At 39.4% G+C, this 19,068-nt stretch overlaps 1 protein-coding gene across 1 annotated transcript in view; it reads left to right on the forward strand.

The window, feature by feature from the left end:
* Positions 1-19,068, forward strand: part of LOC105916372 (A disintegrin and metalloproteinase with thrombospondin motifs 7) — a gene marked incomplete in the record, with an annotated part of 219,136 nt that overhangs the window by 92,551 nt on the left and 107,517 nt on the right. Inside the window, 2 exon segments of the mRNA XM_036129684.1 lie at positions 3,404-3,545; positions 17,924-18,050. Coding sequence (XP_035985577.1) covers positions 3,404-3,545; positions 17,924-18,050 — 269 coding nt within the window.

Here is a 19,068-nt window from a genome sequence, read left to right on the forward strand (position 1 = left end):
TTAAGAGATGCAGGACTACTAATAAAAAGGCAGTAGCAACAAAAAAGGCTAAACTAAAGTATTATTTAAGCAGACATACATTTCTGAACAAGAAACAGTTATCATATAGGATAAAAAGCAACATTTATATTATTTTGTTATGGTTTTTATGGTGATCAAACCCCACTTAGATCATGCCTATATAATCATGTATGTATGAACATATATGGTTTTTCCTGTGTTGCAAAGAGACAGGCTCCTCCAAATAGGGAATGTGTCATGAATTTTTAAAGCTGTCTCAGAAAGAATCCCCAGAACCTGTGGAACGAAATCCTTGGAGCAAATTAAACATGATACGGCCTCATGACCGTCACAAACCAAACCCGTGTTAACACAAACAACGCAGTCCTTCAGTCTTAAGCAGATTAAAAATTTCAAACTCAGCAGTGAGCCATTAGTTATTTCCAAAAGACTACACTATAAATCAAACAAGATGGGAAGACGCTGCAGCCGACCGCAGCAGCTGGCGCTGTCTGATCCACAAACAGCTGAGGAAGGACGAGGACCAGATGAAGAACCTGGAAGTAGAAAAAGAGCCAGGCGGAAAGGAGACAAATACAGAGATCCCCCTGCAACCAACCACAGCTCTTAGCTGTGCGGCACAGACAGCCACTCCCGCAATGGACTCACCAGTCACAGACGGCGCTGTTCCAGCCGCAGCACCACAAGCTCAAAGGGAACAGGTTCCATGGGACTGAAGGAGGCCTACAACATAAAAAAGTCATTTCTTAGTTAACTATGAAAGGTTACTAAGTTTCACCTTAAAACAAAATAAATGCCACTGATTCTTTGGTAGATGTATTAGTTTCCCTGGGAAAATGAACAAATTACAGAATTTCCCTATCCTGCATGATTTTCACTGAACCCACAGAAAATGTGTCTACAAAGGTAAAAATTGTGGAAGCTTTTAGTTTTTATGCATTTAATAAACAGTAAAGCATATTTTTTTTTCAGTGTTTGGCTATTTAATCATGAGTCAGAGGGAAGAATCTGAGCAAATTCAGGAAAATGTTTTAGGCCACTGATCAATTAATTTGTGCGCCACTAACTGAATTGGTGTAGCAGGAAAGTAAAGGCTGCCTGAATCTCTCAATGAACTGATTCATTAACTAAAAGAAGAGTGGATCAAAACTCCTTCACAGTCATGTAAGGAACTGATAAAATCACACAAAACAACTCAGACTTAAATCTGCCCGAATGTCAATGCATGCTCCTAACTTGGAGCAAGTTTGGATGAACACTGGTGAGAGTAGCAAGAAACAGCAGAAGATTAAATAATTTCCATGTGTTACAGTTGGTAAGTTAAAAATATTCTTGTAAGACACTTTGAGCTTCCTTGACTGTTTTGCATCTGCTGCTCTTTTGAGGTTGCGTATCAGTCCGTCTAATTTAATGTGGAGGGGTTTGGCAAAACCTTCAACCCATGTTTTGATGCTGACAGTTGTGAATTTGGAGGGTTTTCTTTTTCATTTTGTTATGGAAGCTATTCTCTGTTCATCCTTGGTGTCAGATGGATTGAAGTTTTCTTCTCTTATAACTTATTGATCACTTTTTTCCTTCTAGCAACGTGATATTTTATATTCCACTGGCTGTGACAAAAGCATCTTAAACGACTGAACTAACTCCTTACTACCGTCATTCAGAATTGATTTTCTCAGTACGCTCACTTTCAATTGAAAGCACAGTCTTTACACCTTAGAATAATTTTAATGCAAAGAGGCAGAATCATTCAGTGAAGATTTCTGACTAAATGTATTACATACACATTAGAAACAGACTTATATTCCACTGAGTTTTCTCCGAGTACTCTGACTTCCTGCCACAGTCCATTAGCATGTTGTGAGTGTGTGCATGCATGGTTCTCGGTCCACTGTGTGTCTGGGGCAGGGGTGACCAAACGTTTCGTCACATGGGCCAAAATTGTCAAATCAAAAGTACTCAAGGGCTAAAATATGTAATAAAAAATAAGTATTACCAAACAAATATGTATGTATATATAAAATTATGCCCTGCGATAGACCTGGCGACCTGTCCAGGCGTGTACCCCGCTTCTCGGCCATTGACAGCTGGAGATCGGCACCAAAACCCCTCGCTACCCCACAAGGGATAAGCGTGTTAAAATATGGATGGATGGATATAAAATTATTGTTTTATTTTTTTTATTTTTAACCGCTCCACAAAATATGAGGATTGGGAATATTTTAATAATGCAAAGTAGTTGGATTTTCTGTAGGAAAGGGAAGTAAATCGTTGTAGAGCTAAAACTTAAAAACAGCTTTATACATTTGCCTTTTTTCAGAAGTGAGTCATCCAGTTTGCATGTTCTTTTGGGCTCAATTGAAAAGAAATGTGTTTATTCTCAGCAATGAGAACAGCATTTGGGTCTGTCTGTGTTTTAAAATGCTTACCGTATTTAGAAAATGAATAAATAACTTTTTGGTGCACAAAGGCTGCATTTGATTGAAGGTCGTTGGATAGATGAGGTCCTAAGCACCATGAAATTAAAGAGAATGTAAAAATTGTGGTTATTAAAACATGATTATTTTCTGTTGTACCTAACATTCTCCATTTAAAGAAGATTTGAACCTGACTTTAATCATTTCGCCCTAATGAAAATCAAAAAAGTCTGTACCCACCTGTACTGGTGGGCTGAATCACTCTTGAAGTTGGGGGCCACACATAATCCGTCCAGGGGCCACACTTTGGACATGCCTGGTCTAGAGTGAACCCCGCCTATTCCCCAAAGGCCGCTGGAGATAGACACCAATCGCCCAACAACCCTCAAAAGACTTGAAATATGTGAGCCCCAACAACACAAGTACAATATTAGCTTCCACAGATTAGTAAAGCATCAGTGTTTCACACAAATCAGTCAGCTGGCCATGGACATAAACTCCTAATCTATAACACATAGGCACAAAGCACACCGGTACACAGAATCAAGTTCTTCAATTCCTGCCGCCCAACCACAGTGGAAAGACCAAAAAGCTGACTGAAGGCATCAGGGACAAGACGGTAGATAATGATATGGTATGTGGTTTTCCTCCTCATCTGGTGCTGTGACCAGATGAGGAAGAAAACGTTTTGAAAACACGTTTCTATAGATTATCCCCTCCTAAGCAGCATGTAATACTGTGCTTGGTGCTCCAAAAGTTGCAGGAAAAGGAGCCACATCTTAACTCCTCAGTTCATCAAAAAGCTGTTATACAGCTCAGTTTTACCAACGTTGATGCACGGTGACTGTTTTATTCTGGCTTTTGTGCCGGCTAAATCAAGCCAGCCCGTTTTATTCGGTTCAGTGCAGTTTAGTTTTGGATGAGAATGCAGATGGCAGAATGTGTAAAGGCTGTATTCTGTGTGCCAGCTTCTCTTTCAGGAGCCCAATCCAGGAGTGCGATACGAGTACACAGTCAGTCAAAATTCTTCAGAGGATGACAAGATTCCCGGGCATGCTTACTTCTGGAAATACGGAACGTGGACCGAGTGCAGCGTTACTTGTGGAAGAGGTAAGCGATTGGGTTCAGCCGCAGATAAGTTGAAAGTTAGATAAATAGAGAGGAGGAGACAATGCAGACGGGTCTTCTCTAACTTATATATTTTATATGTGACACATTCCCAGGAGTTGATCTAAAGGGACTTTGACTACATTTCAAAATGTTACCTGGGCTGATGTTTTCGATCGGTCGATCTTACTGATGTAAGGCAAATTATACTCAAGCCAAGTCAGAGATATGTGCTCCACAAGTGGCAAAAAGTAAAAATGCAGATCTGAAGGCTGGTTTTTATCTGCTTGCTACATGTCAGGTATCAAAGAGTTTGGCAGAAACTCACATAGATTACACCTAATGCTGCCTTCATACACAGGCTGGAAAACGCAGGCGAAAATGTGTCCTGGTGACGCTTCAGCTTCAAAGCAGTTTCTCTCTGCTGCTCTGATGAAGGGCTGGAAATTCATCAGTGTCCTCTCATCTGATGTGTCGCTGACGGTGGAGCAGAGTGCGGTCTAATTTACTTCTATAGTATCTCTCTCTTCCTGTTTCTTATACGCTCTTGTCGGAAATCTAACCCGGTGCTTCATCTGACCACATCAGTTCGCCCACTTGGACCAAATGTAATGGCTTTGTTCCTGCTGACCAACTTGAACGCTGATGCCTTCTTTGTAGTGAGGCAGCAATGCAAGGCACTCTTGTATAATACTCATCTGCTGGTGCACACAGTCTGATTACATGCTGTGTCAATATTCTCCTGAACGTAAAAGACACATTACACTAATGGACAGGCCTCATTAGATTCACCAGCTGCGTTATTTTTCCCTGTTTAATGCCGACTTTTGCAATCAACCTAAATGGAGAGAAACATGTCCATTTGGGCCCATGCAGTGGCTCCGTTTTTGTACATCCCTGAAATAATTATTTGAAGCTTGTGTCCTGATTTCACTGTAAGTTGGAGACATGGAGAAATGTTTGTGCCGTTGAGCAGATAAGTCTGCTCACTAAAGGCCTTTTGGCTGCTAGGGGGGTTTAGTTTGATCCTGACAGAGGTGCAGTGATTTTGCAGTAACCCTTTCAGATCTGTCGAAACCTTTCTTGAAAGCTTGAAACCTTTTTTTAAACGTATTTTTTCCCCATACTTTCACTAACCATTCTTATACATTCGTTCTGAGTTTCTTGCAGTTCATTTATTTAAATGTGGATATAAATAAATGATTGACCTAGTTCTGATTCAGAATAATGTTTCATCATCTCACAAGGACAGGACTTCTGCAGAAAGGTGAAAGGCAACATTATAATAATAATCAGATTTTCTTAAAGCTCCAAAGCAGAAATCAACACTAAGTTGTTCACAGCTCTCTTGCTGCGAGGTGTGCAGGATGGTCTCTGAAGACCGCTTTCATCTCTTTTGTCCAGAGTTGAAGATGTTCTGGAATGATGTTAAGCAAGTAAGCTCTGAAATCCTGGGCATAGCTTTAGATTTTTCCTTTGTCTCCATGTACCTCAGAGAACTCCCTGAAGAACTCTTAAATTTTAAAATATCATAAAAGATGTTTATAATTGCCAGCAAGAAGGCAATTAGCAAATGTTGACTTGCGCCAAGCCCCGTCCCCCGCACGCAACTCTAATCCCATCCTAATATTTACTACCATCTCCTCTCGCTTTCATTCAACCCCTTGATCTATCTTTAGTCTCATCTTAGCTCCTCTTAAATAGTAAATTATTGTGGACATTTTTAGTTTTCCATAACTAACAGCGCTGAACATGACGCTTTAGCGTTTCTGTTGTATTCTTTAATTGGACAGTACAGTCTCATCAGTTTCAGATGTATACAAATGCTGCAAATCTATCTTGTCTGAAAATGTGCAAAGCACCCAGGGCACAGAGCCACAACACACTGCATGCAGGTGTATTTTGTTTACTGTGTGCAGGCTGGATCATTGCATCTATTGGCATTTTTGGTTTTTGTGAGCTGGGCAACCCTGATCTCATGAGATGCCTTAGACACGGCAAGAAGAGGCAATGTTTGATGGTGATGTTTTCAGCATTGCCGACGACAGAACTAGTGTCTTCCTTCACTTTTTGAGTTGCTTTTCACTCTTGAGTTTGAGTTTGATTCCGCGAGTGTCAGTGGCATAGATTCCTTATAGTGCCTGAATAAGTGGTATGGTACAAAAAAGTGCTGTCCAAAAACACTTTGTGATTCTTCTCTGTTATATCATCACAGAGAGGCATGACCACATCTACAACATTTCCAAAATGACTGACTTGCTCTCCCGGATAAACTTTTATACACTTACATGTACAGAGGTCCCCGCTCTCACCCATTTCTTCAGACCGCAGGGTTTGTTTGTTTTTTTGGGATATACTGCTTGATGACTAGCTGACCCTTAAAAGGAATGATCTGCTCGTCAACTGATTGAAACTCTTCAGGATCAACAGCTGAATTTTAAGTTGTAATTTAAGGCATTGTTATGCTTTCAGCTGTATTTTTGATATAAATTTGTTCGTTCAAGAGAATCTAACAAATTGCAAAAAAGAAAATCACATTTCACACTACTTGATCGTAATCATGTTGAAAGTGGTCAGTTTATTGAAAGATATATGATGAAATTGTATATTTTTACTTCTGCATCTGTCTTGTTTATTTGCCTGTTTTGTTCCGTCTTTCTTTTATTTTCTTTTTTTCTTTTAAGGACCTCCTTGAAAACGAGATGGTTTCATCTGTGCTTATCCTTTAAAATTTAAATACATATGTAAAGTCATACGCATTAGCTGATAAAAACGTTTAAAACCAAGGAAAACAAGACAATGGTTTTAAAAGTTTTTAAAATAATGACTTTTTTGGTTAGTGGTTGAGTAGCTCTTATTTATCACAACTGTTTAGATATGCTTGATGCAAATGTTTGCAGTTTGCTTGGGGGAGCGTTGCTCCATGTGGTGAAGATGGCTTCACAAAGAGCCATCTGGAAGTCATCAGGACCCTCCTGATTGTTTTGTTTTTTACTCATCAGAGAATAAAACCTCCTTACACAATTTAACGTCCAATGTCTCCCTTGTAATGGTGGTAACTTTGTAATGTGAGAGAAGACAAGCCCTCTGAGAACTGTTTTTGTTCTTTAAGCCGTTTTCACTCTTATGGGTGCTGAACTGCGCTCCTGATAAAAAAAAAAAATAGGCCTGTGACTTCACAGACAGTCTGTTGGAGCCTTCAGGTATAAGCAGGGGAATTTTTCTGGTCTACTCCTTGACTTTTTCTTGCCTTATAACCCTTGGGTTCTTTTAAGAAATTTAAAATGACTGCCTCACTGCATCAAACAACAAGGGCAGCTTGCAAGAAGCCTGGCTTGTGCAGCTCAGCAATCCTGCCGTGTTCAAAGACAAAAACCCTTTTTGCTTTTGCTGTCAGGGGGTCATGTCAGTGTGAGTACTTAACAGAAAACGAGCTGGAAGTCAGATATGTGCAGAGATTTAGACTTTTTAAGGCTACGACCTTAAACCTTCTGCTGACAATCAGCCTGTTTGAGTTTAAATGTAGTTTTCACTTGCCCACAATATTTCTCTGTTTCATTCTCATACAACAACCTAGTTAGAATCAACCAGCAATGCATTTTCTTGCCGAGTCTTAGAAATGCTTACAGATTTGTTTTCCCTGTTTTCTGTGCTGGTGCACAACGTTGTTTTTTTTTTATATATATCTGCTTGCACAACTTCCTTTGCCTCGTCAGCCTCTTCATTAGTGAAAGCTACCATCATAAAAGTTGGTTATTAGATTGAACTTGCTTAATGTTCGAAGTCCTGTCCATATAAGATTTTGAATTGCATTAGGCTTTAAAATAGTTATTTTATAGTCCAGGATGATATTCATGGTCCAGTTTCTTGTAAGCCTTTAAAGGAGTCCAGTTGAAGCACAAACTTTGATATGATAAACAATCCTAGACAGAAGACAAAGAGTCTTACTGGAGCTACAGTCTTTATCTAATACAGGTTGTGCTTAGTTATGCTCATCTAACATATTTAGAGCAAATCTTTCATGTCATACTGAAGGTATTAGCGGTAGTAGCATGTTCCTGTACTACTGACCAACCCTGTGGTATACTTATATACAAGCTCTAGTAATGAGGGAGCTACATAGAGTAAATGACTCACCTGCCTAAACAAGTCCCATTCTGTTACCCACCAAATAAATCTCTTCAACATTTTATTTCTTATGAACTAACGGAATTAACTGGATAAAATATTTTAGTCTGACTATAGAATAAAACCAGTTTTGAAGTAACTTTCCAGTAAAAATCATGTCTAATTTGGACGATGATGTTAAAGGGATTTCTCGAGGACTCCCTTTAAAGATCAACTGATTCAACCATGTCAAATCTAATAGGGGCCAGTACTCACTGAGGCAAAAAGCTGTATGGAGTCCTTGATTTTCGCTTTGATCCTTTCACCCCACTTGCTCCTAAAAAAAGATAAAACTGCATTTTTTTTTTTTCAATAAATATTTGTACCATGTCCCCCTCACCACCTCGGGGGGATTTTCTTTAATCCAGCTCAACAGAAATAGATATGAAGTTGCCTCTGAATAGCAGCAGTTCATCACCATATTTTAGATAATTATATCCCATCTCGGCTGTAACTATCAAATTTTTGTGGGACCTGAACTGCGACCTTAATTAAACCATAATTATAATTACGTGCAGTTATGTAATCAGTTTTATAGTATTTAGTTCCCTTAATGCTTCTCAGAATGTTCTCTCACATTCTGTGTCTCCTTAACATTGTATGGGGGGTGCCTGGTGGCTCCATTGTGTGAACATGTGAAGAAACTATAGTCCTTGATGCTGTTGTCTTGGGTTTGATTCCCAGTTTTGGGCCATTTGCTGCATGTCTTCTCCTTCTCTCTTCTGCCTATTTCCTGTCAAATTACTGTTCAATATAAGCCAGTAGTGTCAAAAAAGGATTTTATGAAATATGCACTCTAGTACAACATGTAAAATTAAATGTATTTAATTCATGTGTGTGTTCATTAAGTTGGCAAGTTAGGGGATGTATTAAAATCCTCTGTGTTGTTAATATTGGGTAACATTTATATTTTAGTTATTAGAATATAAATATATTTTAGAGCCATGAAACCTAGACAGATGTAAAGTTTAAATACATCTTAGATAGAATTTCTAGTGTTCAAATCAGAAAAAAAAAACATTTTAAAAGCCCTTTTTGACAACAAACAGGCCTTTGAATGCACACCTCTCTGAAAAGCAGACAGAAAATACTATATGGAGGGACAATGACATACTATGAATTAGTAAGAGTAAACGGTAAAGACTCCCACATACTTGAGCAGACACGAGTCCGCAGACGTCTGCGGACTCTGCTCAGACCGATTTGCAGAGCTCGATTTCTATGACCAAATATGCTGAGTCAAACTATAAATGCTCGGCGGCAATAAGTCTTCACATCAAACTGTTTTATATGTGACACCACGCTTATGGACTTCAAGCAGGCAGTCGCAAGGAGGTGCGCCGTCACAGCCCTTCTCTGTGCCACACTGACAGGTGTAGTGGCTGCCAGCTGGAAAAGCAACGGCACTAAATTCCTCGGTAGCATTTTGTTTCAGATAATCAAGTTAATCATGTAAGAATATGTTTTAAATAAATAAATATTTCCATTTATTGTCCAACCAAGGGGACATTTCTCTCTGCATCTAACCTATACCTTAGGGAGCAGTGTGCTGCCACACTGAGTGGCAATCTGTGGCCAAGAGTCTTGCTCAGGGAATACTCTCCTTGCCTGAACTGTCACTTTAGGTGGAGAACCATTTTCGGTAGGTTTGCAGCTGAGTCATACTTTTTCCATCTCTGGATGACTGATTAAGGAGTACTCTGTGAGAAGATCAAAGCTTAGGACATTTTCTTTTTTTTTTTTTTTTTGGTTTTCAGTGAGAATGAAAGAAGCCGTTAGATGATTCACAAGCATGTTATCTCCTCAGCACACAGACCGATGCTTATTCACTGCTACATGGGGCAAAAACAGATGAATATTTACAGTTTACGTCTGATTGTGAGGTGTTCAACATTATTGTTTGAGGCTAAATGTGATTATATTTCTTTGTATGGATTTATACCATGAAAGCTCAAACTCTTGAAAAAAAAGTATTAGGTTTGCTGCTCCTTGAGTTAAATACAATTAAATGGAGTTATATTTCAGCACCTTTGGCTGGGTTTTAGTGCTCAGTGGTTTGTTATTGTCATTCAAAAAGTTGCTGCACATTCTCTGGGCAGGTCAAGAGTTTGTGTAAAGTAGCGCAAACCTTCACCCAGCGTTCATTTTTTTTAAATCCCGATTTGTGCTTCAAGCATTCTGCAGCAAGTTTGTTGTGCGTAGACAGGCTTTATACATGCGGCCCACGGTGACATATTTTTTTTTTAAGGATCTTGCTGAATCTCTGCTTATCAGATAGGGTAGTTCCATCAAAGTGGTCCAACACCTATCCAGGGCTGGTAAAAAAGCCATTTCTTAACTGGAACTAAAAAACAATCTGTTTTGTTTTTCACAACGGGAGAGCAAGCTCAAAGCCAAATTGTTGCTTCCGTCTCATTCATTCAATGTTTGATCCTCTATTTTATCCTGTATTTTATGTGGGGTATCATAGTTCATGGAGATAGGGTAACTACAAAATCATATCATGCATCTCAGTAGGCACCTCAAACACATATCCTCATATCACCATCTTATTTTACTGGTATTCTCTTCTATCCAACAGAACGGCAAAATGGCAATTAAACAGTTTTTACTGCATGAGTTACTGGTAGAACCTGGGAAAATTAAATCCCAAATAGTAGTGTTGTGTATCTCTGGTCTGTGGCCTATACAATACTCATATCGTGGCACTGTCAATAGTAACATGAATTTTTGATACGTTGGTGGAAACATGGTACAATTCACCCCACAATCACAATTCTGTGTGAGTCACTGATTTTATGGGTAAACACAGTACGATTCAATGTGCTTCAGTTTGCTTCAGAGCAACAACAAAATGTGTTTTCTATTTAATGTACAATAAAATAGGCATATGTCATTTTTTTCTAATTACTTTTCTTTTGTTACTTCTTGCCTTATAATCTATAAAACATTCAATACTGCTCAAACCAACACCTGTATGACATGAACAGTTTATCGTTAGTGCTGCAGCTCAGGTATGCTCAGAATTGTGTTCGTAACCTCTGAGGTATGGAGGAGTTCACACAAAGAATAAAATAAATGGGGAAAAAATTGAGGAGGAATTGAAACCCCCGTAAGCAATAACACTATATGGCTGGGTGTGTTTAATGAGGGATGTAGAACCAGTGATCTCCTTTAAATAAACAGAGCTGTAAGAAAGCTGTTGAATTAAAGTTTGCTTACCACTTTCATCTAAGACGATTCCGAACTGGAGGCAGGTAAAGCTGGGTTTAAGGAGAGCCTCCACATTTATAACCAGTCTCAAATAATAATGTTAGCTTCAGTTATTTATAGTTAGATCATGGGGGTATTTCTGTTGCTTCTTTACCTCATTGTTACAGTTGTAACACATGCCTTACCCACGGACCACCCCCTTAGCGGCATTAGTCGCTGTCAGCTTTTGAACAAAGACTTTATTACTACCTTTACACAGCAGGTAAACGTGATCCGAATCCGATCTCTTTACCCATATGCGACCCATATCCATCTTTTTAATGGCAGTGTGAACGGCCCAGTTCTGATCTTTTGGCCCAAAAACAATCCACTTTGTACCACTTCTATATGTAGTACTAAATCGGATAATAATAGGATATTTTTGAACGAGTCCGCAGTCTAAATGGCCATGTCACATTTCATTTGTCTTTTACGTCACTGTCCTGGCTCTCACTACACATGCACACAGACTTCTCTACAGCAGTAGCACTCACCGCTCCACAAAAGACCAATGACAATAGCGGTGCTGTTTTCTTCTTACCTTTCTTCATCTTGTTATGATATTAATATCGACGGTTCCCATTGCTCAACAACCTCATAACACTGAGACGTAGGTGTCCACTATTATTTTTTTGACTAAGCTATATTCAACACTTTCGCTCTTCTGTTATCTGCACATGCAGGTTCGCTTTGGGGTCTTGAACCGTTGAGACTGAAGTGTGATGGTGGTCACATTTAATTTCATTGAACGACCACACAAATAAGAAAACAAATCAGATTTCAGAAAAAAATCGAAAACGGAGCGTCAAGACCTGCAGTGTGAACGTAGCTTAAGTCATCATGAATAATAATACCCCACTTAAATCACAAGATTGAATTTTATCAATGCAAACATGTGCAAACTAATGCATCTAGATTAAATCATGTGCAAACTAATGCATCTAGATTAAATCCTCTGGACTCCATCTGTGACACCAAACAAGCAACAGTTTGATGCAAAAACCCCTGGAGAAACAATGCTGTGGAAATTACAATGTCTGTTTGAAGTTGCTGTCACACGCAGCCATTTGCCACTGTGATAAAATACAGTCCGAATTGGTTTATGACAGAGCCCTTTAAAATCCCTATGTATGGTGCTGGTTTCAAGCTTTCAAAGATACTGCTCTCAACATTTTCCCTGAACTTCCTAGTCCTTAATCAATAAATTCTTATTCTTATTCTTATTCTTCTTATTATTATTATTATTATTATAAATCACACTTGCGCTAGAGTCTAACTGTTAGTGTTTTTGTCTTGGATTGACATTCTGACATTGATTATTTTGTTTAGCATCCCAAACCTAAGATTTTTAGTATGTGCCAACTTCCTTCTGTGTTCTCAGCTGTCTTACGCTCGCTTTTCTTCTCTCCCATTCTTTGTAGGCAGGAGCTACAGGATCTTTAAGTGAGAGCCAGGCTTTCTCATTAAACAGCGTCCTCACAGTAACAGATAAATGGTTTGCGTTGGTGGAAAAGAAACATGATTAATGCTTTGTGTATACAGCCTATAATTAGTGGGTAACCTTTTTTTTTACTCTACTGTTGCAGAGTGGTTTTGTAAAATTGGTGCGTTATTACTACAGAGAAAAGCCTGCACAAAATATCTTTCAGCGTTCTACTGTGGTAACACAAGTAATACAAGAGGCTTAATCAAATAAATGAGTTTACATCCAACCAGAATATTTGCTTTACAGCTAATGTCAATAATAATAGTTGTTATTATGAGAGCTAGGGAGGAATATGCTTCTTTTTTTGTCTTAGTGCTGAGCAAAAACTGGATGTACCCATTTACCCACATGTGAAATACATTAAAGCAAAATGACTAACCCTGAGCAAGATTGCTGAATGTAATTTATTTGTTAATCTAAATTTAGTCAAGAACTCCATGCGGCATTTTTTTTTTTTACCTTATTTTCGATCTGCCTTTCAATGTAACCTACTTCTGTTGACCTTTTAAAAGCCGCCTGTGACGGTGTACGTAAATGAGCTATCAGACAGGCTGTGTGGCCCCGAGCAGGATCAAATCGGGGGTTGTTAGTTGTTTCCTGCTTCAGCACAATGAAAGTCCCCTCAAGAGGGTGAGAGGAAATGTGCAGGGAGTTGGAGATAAACCTGTCAGAGCCAGAGGAGAGGTGTACTTGGATGTACTCCTGCGTGTAATACAGTTTGAAACATCGAAGTGGCACTTTAAAGTGGGCTAGTTACTGAAATGTGTTTCTAGCCAAGTAGCCTTATGTTTGACATTTCATTATTTTCCTCCTCAGCAAAGCGGTGGGCTCAGTATACGGTTCTAGTGCAGGAAATACCAGAATAAATGACTTGGAGACAGTTAAACTATCTCTGTACACAGGAAGGGGGGGGGGGGTCTGATATATTAATGAAACTGTCAGACTTTCCACAAAATAGAACTAAAATGCTTTGAAATTGAGCTGAAATAGATTATGTTCCTGGAAGAATGGTGTCTCAGATGTTGTCTTTATTCATTGGCACTCATACATTTGTATAGTCGTTCAGTTCCTGCTCTAATTTAACTCCACCCTGTTTTCTTTATCTGTCATGATTTACAGAATTGGTGAACTGCATTTAAATTACAAAGTGTAATATTGTGTGTAATGGTTACAGGCAGAATGTACGTTCTGCTAGTTATCTAGATGAATAGGCGTCGTATGCCCGGCATTTATTAATCAACACATTTCCAGGGTGTGAGCATGTTGAAAATATCGTCTGATGCTTTATGTATTGGTGGAAAATGCTTACCTGTGTTTCAAGCATTAAGAAAAAATACTGGTATAATGAATTAAACATCGAATAATACTTGTTTTTATTATACCAAAACACAATTTAGATTAAATATACAGTGGCTTGCAAAAGTATTCATACCCTTTGAACACATTTTGTCACATTACAACCACAAACATAAATATGTTTTATTGGAATAAAGACCGACACAAAGTGGTACACAGTTAAGAAATAGGAAGTAAATGATATAGGATTTAAAAATTCTTTACAAGTGAGACAACTCAGAAGTGCGGTGTGCAAAAAAGTATCCAGCCCCCTTTTCTCTGAGTGCAACAAACTGCCTTCAGAAGTTGTCTGATGGTTGCTAATGACTGAAGAGTCCACCTGTGTGTGATCTGATCAGCTGCTCTGAAACGGCCTAAGAGGTTGGTTAAAAGAACATTGGGGAGGAAACAGCCACATGAAGTCCAAGGATCACACCAGACAGGTCAGGGATCAAGTTGTGGAGAAGTTTAAAGCAGCTTAGGCTATAAAAAGATTTCCTAAGCTTTGAACATCTCACGGAGCATCGTTCAATCTATCATCTGGAAATGGAAAGGCTTTGACTCAGCTCTAACCCTACCAAGACAAGGCCGTCCACCTAAACTTGCAGGCTGAACAAGGAGAGCATTGATCAGAGATGCAGCTGTGGTGACTCTGGATGAACTGCAGAGATCCACAGCTCAGGTGGGGGAATCTGTCCACAGGACAACTATTAGTCGTTCACTGCCAAAATGTGGTCTTTATAGAAGAGTGGCAATAAGAAAGCCATTGTTAAAAGAAAACCATAAGAAGTCCCGTTTGCAGTTTGCCAGAAGCCATGTTGGGGAGACAGTAAATTTTGTCCAAAATGCAAATAGTTCTGTCTGGCATAGAACTAAGACTGCACATCACTCTGAACACACCATCCCCACTGTCAGGCATGTTGGTGGCAGCATCATGCACTGGAGGTGCTTCTCTTCAGCAGGGACAAGGAAGATGGTCAGAGCTGATGGGAAGATGGATGGAGCCAAATACAAGGCAATCTGGGAAGAAAACCTGTTGGGGTCTGCAGAAGACTTGAGACCGGGGGAGAAGTGAACCTTCCAGCAGGACAATGACCATAAACATAAACCCATGTCCGTTACCAGATGTGCAAAGCTGGTAGAGACACACCACTTGCAGCTGGAATTACAGCAACAGGTGGTTTTCCAAGGTTTTGACTAAGGGGGGCTGAATACCTTTGCACAATGCACTTTTCAGGTTTTTTACCCAACGATAATTTTCTTCCTGCTTCACAATTGTATACCACTTTGTACAGGTATTTTACATAAAGTTAAAATAAAATGTATTTATGCTTGTGGTTGTAATGGGACAATATGTGGAAAAGTTCAAGAGGTATGAGTACTTCTGCAACCCACTGTATTTTAATGGTAATTATTACCAAAATTATTCTTGTAGAACAAAAAAAAATGTTTGTGTTTACATGTGCAGTCATGGGGAAAAAACAAAGAAGCCCCCCAGAATTGATTATCTAAAAACCAGCTTGTAGTTGTTGTTGCTGATGCCTTTTTCAGTCTTTCACATTAAACATCAGGTATTGTTGCCCACTCTGCTTTGGAGAAAGGAATTGGCTGGATCTAATTTTGACCCAGTGTCAATCACCAGCTGTGAGACCTGGCCTCACATTTGACTGGAAAATGCTCTGATGTGCAGAGGAGTTCATATTGGGATGTGATCAAGTCTATTGGTTGTAAAAACAAGCCCAAATCACCACCTCTCTACCTGCATGCTTGCCAGCTGGTGTACAAGTTTCTCTGGTGTGGTTTTATTTTATTTTTTTGTTTTGTCAGGAGGTGTGTGCTTAATTAAAATGCAATTTTGCTAATCAAAGTCTACCAAAAAGCCATGCTTCTTCAGTGTTTTTGTGATTATAATTCTCTCAGTCGAGCCTTAAATCATCGTTAGCCAGTCCAGAATGCAGCGTCGCATCTTTTAACTAATGGATTGCATCTCCTAACAGCCTTGCACCTCCTTATTCATTTAAACATTGAAGTGTTTGTGTGCATGGCCGGCCCTTGAGGTCATCCATTCAGCTTTTACTGGATTTTCCAAGGACTAATCGTAAAAGCTGGGGTGACCGGGCCTTTTCAGTGGTGGCATCCACGCTCTGGAACCAGCTTTCTTTGACAAATCCAAGGCAACTTGTCTGTCGCTCAACACTTTTTTGAACACCTATTCATCAGGAGTCTTTGTCAATTGTAGCACTTGAGCAACCTGTAGTTGGAGCGCTGCTGTTAGGCTCATGGTGGCCCATCCTCTTAGGCACATTCCAAGTCGGATGCATATCAGCGACCCACCGATCACTCTCTGGGTTGATAGGGGCTATCGTTTGGTGTGAGTGGAATGATTGGTCACCTGAATTATTACAGATGCCATGACCAGGATAACTGAGAATTTGCTCAGGTATCTTCCTTTGGAACCTCCGTGCTATCCATAAACTGAGCCATTTTAAAAACAAATTAAAGATGCGTCTGTTCAAAAAGGTTTCTAATGTTCCTTAGCACATTTTTTTCAACTGAATTATTTTGTTTTCTGTGATCTTTTTTAGTGTTTTTATAATTGCATTGTTATTTGGGCTCCTTATTTGGAATAAATCAATTAAATAAATAAACAAATAGATGAATAAATGAAGAATTCTCCTGTCATAAGATTAATGTCCCTGGGAACCTCTGCCGCTCATGAATAATCGTTATATCAGAAGAACGATGAACAATAAATTCTTGCAAAAAAACTTTGGAGCCCTTCCCAGACGAGTGGGTTAAGATTCGTAAAACTTTATTAATCCCAGAGGCCAATTCAATTGCGGAGACACACATTCATTATAAAGACTAGATATCATATGATGGTTGAAAACACATTCAGACCACAATCCAACACCAACATCAATCAATCTATCTATCAATCAATCTTTATTGTCAACTACAATTTGCATTGTAATCGAGATCACAGTTTCAGTACAAACCGTCCATCACATACATTTTGGGGCTCGGGGGGAGAGGTGGACAGAGGTTGACTGAGGCCACGCGTGCCAAAGAACGTTGCCGTTAGGCGCATTCTTTCGGCTGCCAAGGACTCCGCCATGACACGGTTTCCTCAGGTCGCTGCCTTTAACTCTGTGGAAAGATAAGAGCCACATTTAGGGAGGGAGAGGGAAAAAAGGCATATTTCACACTTTATCCTTGACGGTACAGTTTGAGATATCAAAAAAAAAACTCAGCAAAAGAAAAGCACATATCACAAGACAACATTTCAGCAGAGGGTTACAGTTCTGAACGCATCCACAGGTGTCCGTGGGGGGAGGGGGAAGTCACAGCAGTTCTGGGCCCTTCTGCCATAACATCGAGGGGAGTTTTAATAAGGGGGGAAGCCAAAATCCAAGTCCATTGTTTCAGAATTCGGGTGATATGAAGAGAGGGCTCAGAAAGACAAGACACAGCAAAAGCATGGAGGTACGGGAGCAGCAGGAAAATGCGACCGCCTCCACCGAACTTTGGAGGCATATGTGTCACATGTGAGCACAACATGCAACATGTCAGTAACACGGAGTGTGGATCAGATTAGTCCAGTACCAGGCTTCACAATTAAATAACTGAGAAACACTAACAGACGTTACATGACCTGCTAGACTCCTTACGTTTGTGGTCGTGTGCAAAGGCCTTAATGGCAAAGATTTTATGACTGGCAATAAATAATCTAAACCTTGGTTTGCTGAAGGCTACAACTATCTTCAGCAACCTAAGAGTTGAGATTTATTTATTTACCCAAGCAGGGGCATGGAAGAGATGACTGGAAGGCATGAGGGAGTTTTCTCTTACCATAAGCAGCAATGGATGCTTCTTTATTAACTGCTGATGCCTTTCCTTCTTGGTGTTAACACACCTTTATGCTCCATATGTGCAAACTGCCAGAACATCTGCTTTTAGAAAGATAACCCCCCCATTGCTTAGTTGTCGTTTCTCCTTTCAACCCTATGATAGCAGCTGGGTCTAATTTAGTTTTTCCCACAGCTGCCTGCCAGTAAAGCTATGGGAACCTCTTTTTCTCATAACTGTATCTTATAAACAGACTGTAAAGTTTTTTGTTCTCCTCCTGGTTGCTCTCCAGGTGTTCAGAGGCAGACTGTTTACTGCGTGGAAAAGACGACCGGGATAGCTGAGGAGCGTTTCTGCGACCCCACCACACGGCCTGATGACAACCAAACCCGCTGTCACAGGGATCCATGTCCTGCAATGTGAGTCTGCCCTCCACACGTTATGGAGCTGTGTTAGACAAAGACAGCACATGTTGTTTTCTGCTGCATTGTCAGCCTTTGCATTTGGAAAATAGTGCATAGTTTTAACCTGAAATAAAAAAGAGCAAAAGAGAAAAGACCAGTGTTAATATGGTTTTGATAACAGATTCGAAATCCTATTTTTTTTAGGCCCTCTACATATGATTATAGTTATTTTCAGAGGTGGCCCAAGGTTATATGAGGCTCAAAGCAGAATTTCTTTTATGGATTCTGCATTCATGACCACTTGTCTTAGAAAGAAACAGTGACCCAGCAAGGAATTAAAATGATTATATGTCAGAATGTGTCTTGTTTTTCAATCACACCTTCCTCATGATGAAATAAATAGCTCTTTGTTTAAAGCACTCATGTTAACCATTTATATTTTTAGGTTTAATTTTTGCACAAACTCCATAAAACTTTCCTGACCTCAGAAAATTAGGCGAAACCTTCATTCGCACAATTTCTTTAAATAAATACAGAATTCAATAAAACTTAGATCTGGGGTCTTGTGTATGAAGCGTGTGTACGCACAAAACGCAAAATTTTAGCGCCCAATTTGGCATGTATAAAAAATGTACAATGTGTGAAAGTGTGCGTTAATCCACGCACATTTTTGACCTGTTGTGAAAATATGCGCCAGCAACGCAAACTTCTTCAATGGGTGATTAAAAACTGCAAGGTACTAAAACTCACCCAAATCCACTGAAATCAAATTCAATACAGTTTTATTTAACCCAGGGAGCAAAACAAATGTTATTTTTTTAGCTTTTATGGTATAAATCCGAACAAAGAAATAGAATCACATTTAGCCTCATTCTGTAGCGTGAAATGCATCAAAATCATTGAAATAACCTCAGTCAGATGTAAACTGTGAATATTCCTATGTTTTTGTCACATGTAAATGTGTGTCGGTCTGTGTGCCAAGGCACATGAAATACATGTGAATCGTCTAAGAAGCTTCTTCATTCTCATTGAA

Source organism: Fundulus heteroclitus, unplaced genomic scaffold (assembly GCF_011125445.2).
Source record: "Fundulus heteroclitus isolate FHET01 unplaced genomic scaffold, MU-UCD_Fhet_4.1 scaffold_201, whole genome shotgun sequence".
NCBI lineage: Eukaryota > Metazoa > Chordata > Actinopteri > Cyprinodontiformes > Fundulidae > Fundulus > Fundulus heteroclitus.